General features: G+C 44.0%; 1 protein-coding gene across 1 annotated transcript in view; it reads left to right on the forward strand.

Moving 5' to 3' along the window:
- LOC115474939 (zinc finger protein 395-like) overlaps positions 1-13,836 on the forward strand; it is a 62,560-nt gene extending 48,724 nt beyond the window's left edge. The window contains exons 7-10 of the mRNA XM_030210653.1: positions 105-366; positions 1,144-1,242; positions 5,034-5,128; positions 10,121-13,836. Coding sequence (XP_030066513.1) covers positions 105-366; positions 1,144-1,242; positions 5,034-5,128; positions 10,121-10,232 — 568 coding nt within the window. The 3' untranslated portion in view covers positions 10,233-13,836. The remainder of the gene's footprint in view (positions 1-104; positions 367-1,143; positions 1,243-5,033; positions 5,129-10,120) is intronic.
- The last annotated feature ends 1,164 nt before the right edge of the window (positions 13,837-15,000 follow it).

The following is a 15,000-nucleotide window of genomic DNA, read 5'->3' on the forward strand; positions in this document are numbered from 1 at the left end:
CCTGAAATTTACAAGGAATGTTATGAGCGGCCTTAACTAGATGAGACAATGGCTTGTATGTTGATAAACATGGGTTTCCCTCCCCCCCCCCTCCACTTCTTCAGAGATGGCACAGACTCTGACCAGCATAAGCGAGAAGAAGACTTCTACTACACCGAGGTCCAAGTGAAAGAAGAGACAGAGGCAGAGCCCTGCAGAAGCCCTGGCATAGCGACTGCTGCCCCAGCATCTGTCATACAGCAGGCCCCCGCCAGGCCCAAGGCACCTGCAGCAGAGCTGTTGCCAGTAGAGCCTCTGCAACCCAGCACCCTCAGCCACTCAGCCCCCAGCTCCTTCTGGCACATTCAGGCAGATCACGCATATCAGGTAGGCCCTTAACTTTGGCTTTTGTATTTTATCTAATACATTTTAAACTCTTCTCCTTAGCAGAAAACATTTTTTCTTGCAAGTGTGAGTTTCTTCTTTAAGCAGGGATGTTGAAAGCTCTGAAAAACACGCTTGTGTCTGTAGATTTTTTTTGCACTGGAATGACGAGTCTGTTTCTACCCTGCATCTTCACACTCGGTGTGACATCTGCTGTATGGGCCGCTGCCTGCTGAAGGTGCTCCAGAGCAGGAAGTCCTGGTTGATCCATGAACAGCTCATAGAGACAGACCAGGAATCACTGTCTAGTCTGGACTGATTAAATAATCCTGGTGATTTGTGTGTTGGGTCTGCGAGTGCTTCCTGGGAACTGTGGGACCACTGGAGTGTGACTCCAGTAACCTAGAAATCACTGGGGATAATTTGAGAGCGGGAGACTCGCCTAGAGGAGGTTGTGACCCAGTCAGTGGGAGGAGGAGGGTTCTAGTGTACAGCACAAGCAGCAGGTGCAGGTGGACCTGAGCTATGCTGGGACTAGACCCTCTAAGTGGCCACGGGGTTGCCCCAGGCAGGTGGCTAGGCATTTTGTGACAATTGTATTGCATAAAGTAGACTCTGAGGAAGGGCTGGCCAATATTTCCATTAGTTTTAAAATAATCTACTGGGCATTCATGGGCAAAAGTGACTAAAGAGGAATATGGTCTGTGTAATGTGGCATTTAAGAAATGAGTTATTGATGTGTAGACTGAGTCTCTTCCCTGGATTTTTCCCTTCATGCAGGCCCTTCCATCCATTCAGATTCCTGTCTCTCCACATATCTTCACAAGTATCAGCTGGGCTGCTGCAGCTCCCACCACGCTCCCTCCTGCCCTGTCTCCAGTAAGTGTCTCTTTCCTTACAGTTTATTCTTCTCATTCATTGAGAAATCTGTTGGTTGTGTGTGTGTGGGGGGGGGGGGGGGGGGGGGCGACAAAGAGGGTGACAGGGAGGGAATATTGGTTTTTTTTTTGGGGGGGGGGATTTTCTAATATGTTCTCATGTACTCTGTATATGTATAGCAACTTGATGCGGGTTTATATGAGATTTATTTTTCATTAATAAATTTAACAAAAAAAAAGAATAGTTTGTTCTTTTCTGTCTCTTGAGTTCTGCTGTGCTGAGCATTTTTCCTAATGCACATTTTACTGAAAATAGGAAAACTTGCTTGTACACAGTTTTGGAAAGAGAGATATTTTAGGAATGGAAGAGGTGGTAACCAAAGAGAGGCCATATATTAGAGAAATGTTGGTGGTACTATTCCTGCAAGATTATACCCATACTGGCAGAATGCACCCAGACAAAATAAGCCAACAGGTACACTAAAGTGTAGTGGGGGGGGGGGGGGGGTTCTCCATACCCATGAACACTAGAGCCAAAAGAACTCTCAGAAGCCAAAAAGAGAAAATTGATCTTATCTCCCCCTTTGGAGACGCAAAAAGCCAACACACACCGAAGTACATCCAAAAGTACAAATTCAGAGGCATAAACTAAATAGATGACAAATTACACACAAAGCAATTGCATATGCAAAGTCCAAAGTGGCTCATTTAAAAATCAGAAAATATGTTTCCTTATCCTGTTAGCCTAGTCCAGATAAATGGGTTTATGCCTCCCTGCCGGCAGATGGTGGAGACAGAGAACACAGCTTTGCAGTGACACCATCACTACCTATAGGAGGCTGTGTAAAAAAGGGAACTCAGCTGAAAGACTTTGCAAAGCTGTAGTCAGATTCTTTTTGTGTTTTTTTTTATTAAGCACTACAAGCTTGATGTTCAAGCTAAGGATCAGACTTCTTTTGGAGTGGAAGTTCTTAAAGCAGCCCTGGCTACCTCCCACCCTCAGTGTTAGAAAGCTTGGGTATGTCCCATTCATCTGCACTGGTCTAGTGAGATAAGGAAGGTGAAATTTCACCTTGCCTATTAATTTCCTTTCCTTGAATCCTTCTGGACCAGTCCAAAACCCACCCAGAAAAGCTGGGGGCTGAGTTGTTATGCTGCTATCTAAGAACCCTCTAATATGTTTTTATTTATTTACAATATTTTATCCTGCACAATCACAAAGTTCTAGTTTACCTTTCCTGCCATTGGTGAAACTACTGTTACAGGATAACCATCTGTCATGCTACTCAAGCAGCCCTTTATTGTGGGAAAGATATTATGTTCAGTTTCATAATCGGTTTCCGATTGCTGGCTTTTTAAGAAGTTACTGGCAAGTCTTTCTAGTTATACAGCCTCTTAGAGGCAGTGATGGTGTCACTGCAAAAGTGTGTTCTATCTCCACAATCTGCTGGCATGGAGGCATAAACCTATTCACCTGGACTAATGTAGCAGGATTCAAGGAAAGGAAATCAGCAGGTAAAGCTATATTTCTCAATATGCAGCTAAATATTATCTTAAGGCATGTTTGTAAAGTAAGCATTTCTCACAAGGAATTGAAAGTAACAGGAGTTGCAGCTAAATATTATCTTGGGGCATGTTTGTAAAGTAAGCATTTCTTACATGGAATTGAAAGTAACAGGAGTTCTTTGTGGACAGTAGATTACACCAGCTGTGCATACGTGATATCATTTGGTGGCACAAGTTTAAATGTACTTCACAGGAGTCCAGAAAAATAATTAAATAATTAAGCTCTGGAATTCGTTGCAAGAGAATGTGGTAAAGGTGGTTAGCTTAGCAGGGTTTAAAAAAGGTCTGGATGGCTTCCTAAAGGAAAAGTCCATAGACCATTATTAAATTGACTTGGGGAAAATCCACTATTTATTTCTGGGATAAGCAGCCTAAAATGTATTGAACTTTTTCGGGATCTTGCAGGTATTTGTGACCTGGATTGGCTACTGTTGGAAACAGGATGCTAGACTTGATGGACCTTTGGTCTGTCCCAGTGTGGCAATACTTATGTACTTATATGACTTTCTGAGCACATGTAATTGGTCTACCTAGTTGACAACCCCTCTTCAAGTTCAAGTTTGATTTATTTGATATACCTCAAATTTTCATAGAGAAATCTAAGTGGTTTACAATGAATAAACTAAATTGGGAAGGGAAATCAACACGCCAAAGACCTATCACAGCACAGAATACAAGAGGGCAATGGAAAAGGAAAGATTACATGTCAACGATAGGAATGATGGGGAAAAGGAGAAAATATAAGGAAGGGGTAGTTTCAACTTCCAGGGAAAGTGGGAGGACTTGTGTAGCTGACAAATCTTGCTGTCAGCAGAGAACTGTTACAGGTAAGCAACGTTGCCTGCTCAGTGGACAGGCTGGATAAGGCAGCAATACATAGGTGACTCCCAAGCTGAGGAGGGGCTGGTTTAATTTGGAATGATTATCCCTTGCAGCCTCTTTGCCTTTTACTGTGGTTGGTTGAAGTAAGGCAAATAAATTCTACCAGTTTGGCCAAAGGCTGTCTCAGGCTCAAAAGACTTATCTAGACAATAGTGATTTGTAATTGTGTGGACGGAAGACCAGATAGCATCTTTGCAGAAATAATTATCAGTGAAGAGTGGAGATTGGATGTGGAAGCAGTCATCACTCTTAACTGACGTGTATCTACTCTGCCAAGAGGATGAAGGCAATTCATACTGATCTCCAAGAAGAGAGTTAGTGTTGTGTCAAGGAGGCCTAGGCAGTAAGAGAGCAAGACCAGTGCAAGGGTATTGGGCACCTTAGGTGAATCTTCAACCTTGCCACCCTCCCGCTAGTGGTGTCAGCTGTGACACAACACTTCTCTTTTTAATAGAGATGACTTCAGCACAGCATCCCCCCTCCTGAGCAGGGTGCCCCCTTCCACTTTCTCTCCCATTGCTTGCTGTACGCAGTTCAGCACCATTGTTGTTCACATATATGTTCTAAGTCCTTCCATTCCTAGTCTTACCTCTTATCACAACCAATCTTCCGTTTCTCTCCTTCCCAGCATCCATGCCTCTTGTCTGTCCCCCAGCATCTGCTCTTTGCCTCTTCGCCTTCCTTCCCCTGTCAACTGTTCCTACCTCAACCTTTCTTCTCTCAAGATCTGCCCTGGCCTCTCACCCTTCTCCATTGATTCTTTTCTTCTCCCCCTCCAATTGCCAGCTGTTGGTAGAGTTGTTGGTGGCTGCCTCCTCCTCCTCCTCCTCCTTTCTCTCCTTAGAAACCATTCTTTTTTTTTTTATTCCATAGTGATCTCATATTCATTTCTTGTTCTGATTGGCTATTTCATCATTCTTTAATTTGATGCTTTCTGTATGTGCTATGTACTTGTGGTGGTTATATTTTTGTTATAAGCATTTATTTTTTCCTGAGATTACCTGGAAGTCCATGGAATTGGCCAACTTTAGATAGCTTGTGGCTAAGCTTTTATTCTTTATTATTGAGTCTATCCAATGTTACCATAAGACTTTATTTTAACCTATGAAGGATTCTTTTACATAGTTAGAAATCTATGATAAGATATGTCACAACTCCCCTGCAAGCCAAGATCAGATGAGTGCAGTGTTACAGGGTGGGACTCCTGAAGGGGAGAGGGAGAAGGAGGTTGTGATTTGAAACCTGCTTTTGACCTGAATATTTGCTGTGCACAGTATTTGGAAGAAGGTTGAAATCTTGCAGTTCTTAATGTAACAGTTTCCTTGCTCTGCCCATCTGTACCAGATTCGCAGCCGATCCCTGAGTTTCAGTGAGCAGCAGCCAACAGTGAAATCACATCTGATTGTGACTTCTCCTCCCAGGGCACCCAGTGGCACAAGGTGAGAATTCTTCCATGGCCAGAAGGGGTGAGAGGGGATGCTGTGAAAATTGCCTATTTACACACATCAGTTTGTAAGGGTAAGAAGGCAAAAAGGTTCCCAGATCTGGCTCCAGTTGTACTAAGTTGTTGATACACAAACTTGCACCTCTTTGAAGAAGGTGTGTATATGTGTGTACTCCACATGTGTACACAATAATTGTGTAAAATTATGCACGCATACCTAAAACCTGCCTCTGCTTCGCTCTGAGGAGGATATGGGGCTCTCTCTGCATGGGGTGCAAGCATGGAGGTTTTGCAGGTTTCTGTATAAGTTCTGCGGGCTTGAGTCCACACTGTACAGTGTGATGGTCAGAAGTTGACTGGATCCCTCCAACCCTCACACCATTGTTTTCTTAAACATCGTTCTGAATGGGCAGCAGTAATGCAGAATGAAACATAGTACTAAAGGTGGCCCACTCCAGTGTAAAAGAGAACTCAGACCAGACAGGGTCTCTTGTTCTCAACATCTACTGAAGATCCACCTCACTTCCAGAATCTAGTGTGACAGTGAATTAGTAGGCGGATGAATTAATTGCTTTATCTGTGGTGCTTTGAGTCACAGTACTCTGAAACACAGGCCATGCCCACACCGTAAAGCAGTAACTTAGGGGTCCTATTACTAAGCTGCAGTAAGCCCAAGTGCGTGTTTACCACAGCTTAAAATGGCTTAGCATGGGATGTGCTCAGGCATCCTGTGGTAAGTTTTAAATTGATGTGCGCTAAAAAATATTTCAAACTTTTGGTTTGGAGAGGGTGTGTCTGGGAGCAGAGAGTATGCATTCCTGCACTAATCAGTTGGCACAGGATTACCATTTGAGCCTTACCGCCTACAAAATAGGTGTCGGTGAGTGCTCCTGTGGTAATTCTTTTTAATGGCAACCAGGGGTGTAGCCAGACTTCAGCGGGAGGGGGGTCCAGAGCCTGAGGTGAGGGGGCACATTTTAGCCCCCCCCCCCTGCCATTTTTGTCCTCCCCGCCGCCACCACCACCTTTGACCCCCCCCCAGCGCCCCCCTCTTCCTGCTGCCGCCAACCCTCCCCCACCGCTGGGTACCTTTGCTGGCGGGGGTCTCCAACCCCCGCCAGCCAAAGTCCTCTTCTCCGGCGTGGCCGCGTTGCTGATCTGCAAGGGCAGGCTTCTGTTTCTGTGAGTCTGGCGTCAGACTCACAGAAACAGAAGCCTGCCTTTGCAGATCAGCAACGCGGCCGCGCCAGAGAAGAGGACTTCGGCTGGTGGGGGTTGGGGACCCCTGTCAGCAAAGGTACCCGACGGCGGCGGCAGGGGAGGGTTGGTAGCGGGAGGGGGGGTCGAAGGGGTTGGCGGCGGGGGGGGGGGGCAGGGCCAAATCTACGGGGGCCCATGCCCCCGTGGCCCCATGTAGCTACGCCCCTGATGGCAACATTGGCACATGAAAACTCAAAGGAACACTCTACAACCTTATGTGAAAATCTTTGATCATATGAACTATGCTGGATGCACTATAAAAGTGTTTTTTATTCATAAGAAAATTTACTAGAAAGGAAGATGTGATATGTAATAAAGTGACTGTGTATAAAAGGATTTTGTTTTGGCCAGCGATGATTGCAAGTCTTGCTGGTGGTTAAATTTATATGTGAAAACACTGAAGCACCACTGGCGATTAATTTTTTTCTCTATTTTTTCATGTTTGCAACATATAGGGGTATGCTTACTAAGGTGCGTTAGCGTTTCTAACGCGCCTTTAAAGGAAGAAGCAATATGGATCACCTTAAAAAGAGATGATAGAACCTCTGTCCACGTGGGTGTTGTCTACAGACCCCCGACACAATTGGAGGAACTAGATAAAGATCTGATCGCAAATATTCAAAAGTTGGGAAAGAAGAGAGAGGTGCTGTTGCTGGGAGATTTCAATCTGCCAGATGTAGATTGGAAGGTTCCATCTGCGGAATCGGAAAGAAGTAGAGAGATCGTGGATGCTTTTCAAAGTGCTCTGCTCAGACAAATGGTGGCGGAACCCATGAGGGAGGGAGCGATGCTGGATCTGGTGCTCACAAATGGGGATAGTGTGTCAAATGTCCGAGAGGGTGCCCACCTGAGAAGCAGTGACCATCAAACAGTTTGGTTTGATATGACAGCTGAAGTGGAGGGCGGGCACTCAAAACTCAAAGTCCTAGATTTCAATCATGCTGACTTTAGTAAAATGGGGGAATACCTGAGGAAGGAGCTGATGGGCTGGGAGGACGAACGAGAAGTGGAAGGACAGTGGTCCAGGCTGAAAGAAGCTATAAATATGGCCACAAACCTTTATGTAAGGAGAGTAAATAAAAGCAAGAGAAAAAGGAAACCGATATGGTTCTCCAAGCAAGTGGCCGAGAAAATAAAGGCTAAAGAGTTGGCGTTCCTGAAATACAGAAAAACTCAAGAAGAGGAACATGGAGAGGAATACCAGATGAAACTGAAAGAAGCCAAGAGAGAGATATGTCTGGCGAAAGCGGAAGAACAAATGGCTAGAAATGTAAGCAGGGGTGACAAAAATTTCTTCAGGTATATTAGTGAAAGGAGGAAGACTAAAAAGGGAATTGTGAGACTGAAAGATGCTGTGAACCGCTATGTAGATAATGATGAAGAAAAAGCAAATTTGCTAAATAGATACTTTTGTTCTGTTTTCACAGAAGAAAATCCTGGAGAAGGACCGCGATTGACTGGCAAAAGTACTAATTAGAATGGAGTGGATGGAGTGGCTATAGCACCGTTCACGGAAGAGAGTGTGTATGAACAACTTGAAAATCTAAAGGTGGACAAAGCTGTGGGACTGGACGGGATCCATCCCAGGATATTGAGGGAGCTCAGAGAGGTTCTGGCAGGTCCTCTTAAAGATTTGTTTAATAAATCCTTGGAAATGGGAGAGGTTCCATGGGATTGGAGAACAGCGGATGTGGTCCCTCTTCACAAGAGTGGTGATAGGGACGCAGCTGGAAACTTACAGGCCAGTAAGCCTCACTTCGGTTATTGGAAAAGTAATGGAAGCGATGCTGAAGGAAAGGATAGTGAATTTCCTGGAAGCCAATAAGTTGCAAGATCATAGACAACATGGTTTTACCAAAGGTAAATCATGCCAAACGAATCTCATTGAATTCTTTGACTGGGTGACCGGAGAATTGAATCATGGATGTGCTATAGATATAATCTACTTAGATTTCAGCAAAACGTTTGGCACGGTTCCCTACAAGAGGCTCTTGAATAAACTTGACAGGCTGAAGATAGGACCCAACGTGGTGAACTGGATTAGGAACTGGTTGACGGACAGACTCCAGGGGGTGGTGGTTAATGGAATTTGCTCGGATGAGGGAAAGGTAGTAGTGGAGTGCCTCAGGGATCGGTACTGGGGCCGATTCTGTTCAATATATTTGTGAGTGACATTGCCGAAGGGTTAGAAGGTAAAGTTTGCCTAATTGCGGATGATACTAAGATCTGTAACAGAGTGGACACCCGGGAGGGAGTGGAAAACATGAAAAAGGATCTGCAGAAGCTAGAAGAATGGTCTAAGGTTTGGCAATTAAAATTCAATACGAAGAAATGCAAAGTGATGCACTTAGGGAGTAGAAATCCACGGGAGACGTATGTGTTAGGCGGTGAGAGTCTGATATGTATGGATGGGGAGAGGGATCTTGGGGTGATAGTATCTGAGGATCTGAAGGCGACAAAACAGTGTGACAAGGCAGTGGCCGTAGCTAGAAAGTTGCTAGGCTGTATAGAGAGAGGTGTGACCAGCGGAAGAAAAAAGGTTTTAATGCCCCTGTATAAGTCGTTGGTGAGGCCCCACCTGGAATATTGTGTTCAGTTTTGGAGGCCGTATCTTGCTAAGGATGTAAAAAGAATTGAAGCGGTGCAAAGAAAAGCTACAAGAATGGTATGGGATTTGCGTTACAAGACGTATGAGGAGAGACTTGCTGACCTGTACATGTATACCCTGGAGGAAAGGAGAAACAGGGTTGATATGATACAAACGTTCAAATATTTGAAAGGTATTAATCCGCAAGCAAACCTTTTCCGTAGATAAGAAGGCAGTAGAACTAGAGGACATGAAATGAGATTGAAGGGGAGCAGACTCAAGAAAAATGTCAGGAAGTATTTTTTCACAGAGAGAGTGGTGGATAATTGGAATGCCCTCCCGCAGGAGGTGGTGGAGATGAAAATGGTAACGGAATTCAAAAATGCGTGGGATAAACATAAAGGAATCCTGTTCAGAAGGAATGGATCCTCAGGAGCTTAGAAGGAGATTGGGTGGCAGAGCCAGTGGTGGGAGGCGGGGCTGGTGGTTGGGAGACGGGGCTAATGCTGGGCAGACTTCTACAGTCTGACCTGAAAAAGGCAGATACAAATCAAGGTCAGGTATACACAAAAAGTATCACATATGAGTTTATCTTGTTGAGCAGACTGGATGGACCATGCAAGTCTTTCTCTGTCGTCATCTACTATGTTACTATGAAAGAATCAAAGATACATCTGATACATTATCTTTCCCCTTCCCCATTCTCCCTCCAGCAGCTACACTGATCGGGATGACCATGAGATCTGGACTCTTAAGATCCATGGCATCCACATCTGTGTATGTAAAATGGCAATTTATTTATTTATTTTGTTTGTTTATGATTTTTCTAAAGAGTGGCAATCCCCATTTTGGGTTTTTTCTCTTTAGGTCTTGCATTTCCTTTCAGTGTTTTGTCACAATATCTTTATTTGATTGTGTTTTTTCGAATTGTTTTCAATGCATTATTTTATATATATTTGTTGTTTTAATAACCATGTTTCTTGTGCCCAGTCTTAAAAAGTGGTTAATGCTATGTATTTCATAGATCTGTGTGATTCAGTCTTCTTTAGCTGGATCCATGGTGATGGGAGAGCAGCAGCGTAGGAAGTTTGAAGATATCTGTAAGAGAGTGAATGACGCTCCCTTCTTGGTCTCTTGCAGAAAAGTTCGTGGTGAGGCTAAGAAGTGTCGTAAGGTTTATGGTATTGAGCACAGGGACCAGTGGTGCACAGCCTGCCGGTGGAAGAAGGCCTGCCAGAGGTTCTTGGACTGAGCCGGGAGCATGTCACAAGTTCATGCTTTGTCCTCCTTCCTGGAGGAAGTATCTAAACAGCACTTACCTTATCTAAGGCTCCAGGTTTCCATCAAATCTACTTCTGAGACATGATGGAGGACAAAAGACTTTTTGCAAGTGTAAATTTTAAGATGTGTAATATATTGTATGTTGCCCAGCTTTCCCCTTAAAAGAAATGAAACAAAAAAAATGTTCCTTTTTATACTCTGAAGAGAGGTAGAAAAGCTCATAGCTTATTAATTTTTTTTTTAAAGAAAATTTACATGAAGGTGCAGGGACCAAAGTGTAAACCAGAGTTTTTATGAGCTACTGTGGGTTTATGAACCATTAGGTTCATCACCAAGCTGCAAATTGAATTGGAAAGACAAATACTAGATTCCTAGGGGGAGAGGCTGGTGAGATAGGCCTTTATTATGCCATTTACCGGGGCTTAATTCAGACTCGTCACTGTTCCACTGAGCCTTGTAACCTGGTGTCAGTCTTACCTCAGCTAGTGAAGGTCACGTTTGCACAGACAGTGTGATACAGTCCTTACTGGTAAAATGTAGTGAGGGAGTATCCAAGTAGTTAGAAGAGTGGGCTGAGACCAGGATTCAAATCCCACTTCCCCATGCCCCCACTGACACTACATTTGACCCTGAACAAGTCACTCTATCTTCTGTTGCTTCAGGTATCCACTTAGGTTGTAAACTCTTTGGTGTACTTAATTACGAACAATTTTGTAGGCCACATTGAGCATCACTTGGAAGAATGGGCTAAACAAAGGTGTGCTAAAATTCAATTTTACAAGATGACAGATGGCAAACTGACACAGTTCTGCTTCCATATAATGGGTACTGCTCCAGTTATACACAGAGTACAGAGTGATTTGCTGGAACTTGGTGTACTAAAAGGCCACTGATGCAAACCTTTGATGATTCAAGGCCCCTAGTCAGCCAGCTTCCCTTGAAGTTGCTAGGGAAATGTATACCATGGCCCGCCCTGTATCTTCCCCCTGAAGATATTTCCAGTGCCTATACTGTCATTTGCACCACTGCATCTTGCAAACTTGCCTCTGGCAGCAAAAATTAATTGCCTTTTGATGGTTCTTTGTGCAATTGTGGGTCCTTAGAACTAGGAAAGCTTTGCTTTAGTATCTGCTTGACAAGCTTCTGACAGACCCAGAATTCTTTGAGGTGTTATGGAAAACTATTGAGAAATGGCGAGACTGTTTAATGCCTTGGCATTCACTCCCATTCATCAAGGACTGACAACAAGATATCCCTAGTGAACGGGCATGAGAGAGACTTTCATGCCTAATACGTACTTCCACTATATGCAAATATATCTCATCTATATACATTAGGGATCTCCTGAAGACCTGAGCTGTTGGCAGCCCTTAAGGACAGGGAGTGAGTACCACTGATTTAATGGGTGCTAACATCCACTGTGTTTTTCTGCAGTAAACTGTGCATGGTTGATAGTTTGCCACTTTATGTCTCTTTGAGAGACTGGACTTGCTAAGGCAGCTTTTACTAGTCACTGTAGAATTCAAATATGATTTTGCACCTGTATGTGCAGGTGTTTTGAGTAAGGAGATGTATAAGGGGGAGGGCAATTTTCAAAAACCATTTATCTGGGTAAATGCTAATTTACCTAGGTGAAAGGGCTATCTCAAAATTGTCCCGTGTTAACCCAGCGAAAATAGCTTGGGATTCCACAATAGGAGACGTTCCCAGGGGAGTGTGTAGGTCAAAGAAAGAAAATGATGCAAACAGATTGCATTTCCAAATCATCATGTGTTGTTTTCCATGGAGAAAGAACCCACAGGAAAAGTGGGTGCAAATCCCCTGTGAAAATTTTCAAAGTGAAAGTGCACACCTAATTTCCGTTTTGAAAATTGGTGCGAAGATTAGGAGTGAAAAGTACCTGTGAACTTTGCAATAGGATGAGCAGTTTGAAAATGTCCTGTTCCCACCCCCCTAAGGAAATTCCATATGGGTTAGGCCTCCTGCACAAAGCCCTGCCATGGAGGGGAGAGAGGAATAACTTCCAGACCCTCCGCATGCTTTGCTGTATACGCACACTGAAAGGTTGTTACTGTTTAGACTTTTTCATGGCAGCTATGCTCTGGTCCTCATTTTAACCACCTTTCCTAAATGAGTCTGAAACTAACTAATGCTAAAATAGCTGAACAATCTTCAGATATTTTTTTAGAAGTTAGTTATTTAAAACCTGATCTGAATTGGGGATGTGAATGTACTTCTGGGAAAGATTTAAGGAGGACCATGTGGTCCAGCTAAGCCACTGGCAGTCTGCTGGTGGCATCACCCTCTCGGACTTTGAGATCTGTAGCATCGCATGGGTTACTGTGGCAGATTGTCAGTGAGCAGTCACCATAGGTGCCCAGCTATTGTGAGTACTAAATGCAATTCAAATGACACCTTCCTGGACACAGTGAAGGAGCTTGCTGAATATTATATGTTGAAGGTGTGTGGCCCTTCATGGCTACATGCCTATACTTATTTTCTGATAGTGTGTGTTAACATTTTGATAGTTTAACCCTTAAAAGCAAAATACAGTGGAGAGTCCACAGCTGTGGCAGTGTTTTAAAGAACCACTGGGCAGTGCCGGCTGCTTCCGGAAGTTGGGTGTCTCTACTGCGTTGTCATGTTATGGGAGTTCCCATAGACATATAATCAGTAGTGGCTATTCTGTTCTTAGAGATTACCATTTGGTAGCAAGTCGGCCCTTGCTCTCCACCTAACTTGATATCTCTGTCAAAGCCATGTTGTTAACCTGGTATGTATCTCCCAGACAGGTACTGTAAGGTGCAAGTCTGATGGGTGTTGGGGGGCGCTGAAGTTTTCTTAAAGATCAGCAAGCAAAGCTAAATACAGCAGTTGTGAAATGTTATTGATAAAAATGCCTTTTGATATTGGCAGACTTTGTGATGTGAAAATTAACTGAATGTTCAGGTTCTGCTAGGAAATTAGTCACAGGTGCATCAGTTTCTCCAGTGCAAAGATGCTTTCACTCGAGTTGAATCTCTTGTTGGATGAATATGAAACTAAGATGAAGAGGGAAACTGGGAGAAACAATGTCCAAATTCAGGATGGGTGCTTAATTTTGACATTTTTGTAAATATACAGATTTTTTTAAAAAATCTCTAACTTGCCGCATATACCAAACTGGCTTGTATTAGGAGGTAGGTGTGTGGAGTTTCCTGTTCTGTATGTGCTAAGAGGGAGACAAGGTGCCTGACCAATTTGAGCTTTAGAATATGGGCCACCTTTGGCAGTACTGAGCTTTGTAGTACATTTTTCTGTTCCTTTTCAGCATGTGCCATCCCTGGTCCCTTGTTCTTAGACACTAGGCCTCACACTGACATGAGAGGGAGAGAAAAAAAAATAGCTTTGTTTAAACTGCTCACTGCAACACATTAGAAATACGTACTGTACCTGAATGTAACTGAAGCAGTGGAGATAGCTGTAGGCACAAAATAAATGAAATAAGAATAAATAAAGGGAAATTGATTAGGTTGTTCTTATCCATTGGTATGCTGGTAAATTTTTAATAGGCTCTGTCCCCGGGTATAGCCAGCCCTACAATGGTTTTTTTTTGGGGGGGCAGAGGTGGACTGGGGGCCCCAGTCCACCTCTGCGCCCCCCCCCCCAAAAAAAAAAAAAATTGCAGAGCTGGCTATACCCAGAAAGAGAGCCTGGGGGGGGGGGGGGCAATGCATTACTCCCTCCAGGAAAAAAAAAAGATTTTAAATGCTCCCAGGTTCCAATCTAATTCATGTTTAATGTGGGATAAAATGTCATAAATAAGTAAATAAATAGATAGAAACTCTGAATGTTGAGCACCTGATGTCTGTTTTAGAAGCCCTTTACCAGGAGAAAATAAATCTCTGCATCAGTACAACAAGATTAGGGTGTCCCTATAACCAGCCCCTCCAAATGACAAACCGATTACAATTTATAAGAAATTACTACTCTACCTATGAAAACTTAATTCCCTTATTATACTTCTGTGTACATCCGTATGCACAAGCCAGCATGTTTGAAAATACAACTTTTTTTTTACAGTATCCTCCTCACGGTCCCCACCCTACTCCACCCAGACCTCTTCCCTGCTCCCCTGAGCTGCAGGGTCCAAGCTCATACCTGAAGGCAGCCACCCTGGTAGTCTAGTGGATTCATCGGGGCAGGAAAGATCCCCAGTCTTTCCTGCCCACTGCCGGCACTGACCCTCCTGCTGCTGCATCGCTCTTTAAAATGGCTGCCAAGACTTACAAGGGCGGCCTCGCAAGACTTCAGCGGAAGTCTTGGCAGCCATTTTTAAAGAGCGATGCGGCAGCTGGAGGGTCAGTGCCGGCAGCAGGCAGGAAAGACTGGGGATCTTTCCTGCCCCGAAGAATCCATTAGACCACCAGGGTGGCTGCTTTCAGGTATGTGCTGGGACCCTGCAGCTCAGGGGGAGGAGAGGCAAACCGGCTCGCCCTGCCTGAACAACCGGCTTGCAAAATGCTACAAAAATTAACAATGCAAGCTGGCTCCAGGACACCACTGTTCTTATCCCTCTTCTTTGGGCCTCTTTCATAGGAAGAGGATGAAGAGGAGTAGACTCGGGAATAATTTAAGGAAATATTTCTTTATGGAAAGGATGGTGATGAAGGCAGTGTCTGAATTCAAGAAAGAACAGAGGATCTCAGGGAAAGGAAGGGATTGTAGAGCTTAATAGCTGGGGTAGGTAGGCAAACTGG

The sequence above is a fragment of the Microcaecilia unicolor genome, chromosome 7 (assembly GCF_901765095.1).
Source record: "Microcaecilia unicolor chromosome 7, aMicUni1.1, whole genome shotgun sequence".
In the NCBI taxonomy this organism is placed as follows: Eukaryota; Metazoa; Chordata; class Amphibia; order Gymnophiona; family Siphonopidae; genus Microcaecilia; species Microcaecilia unicolor.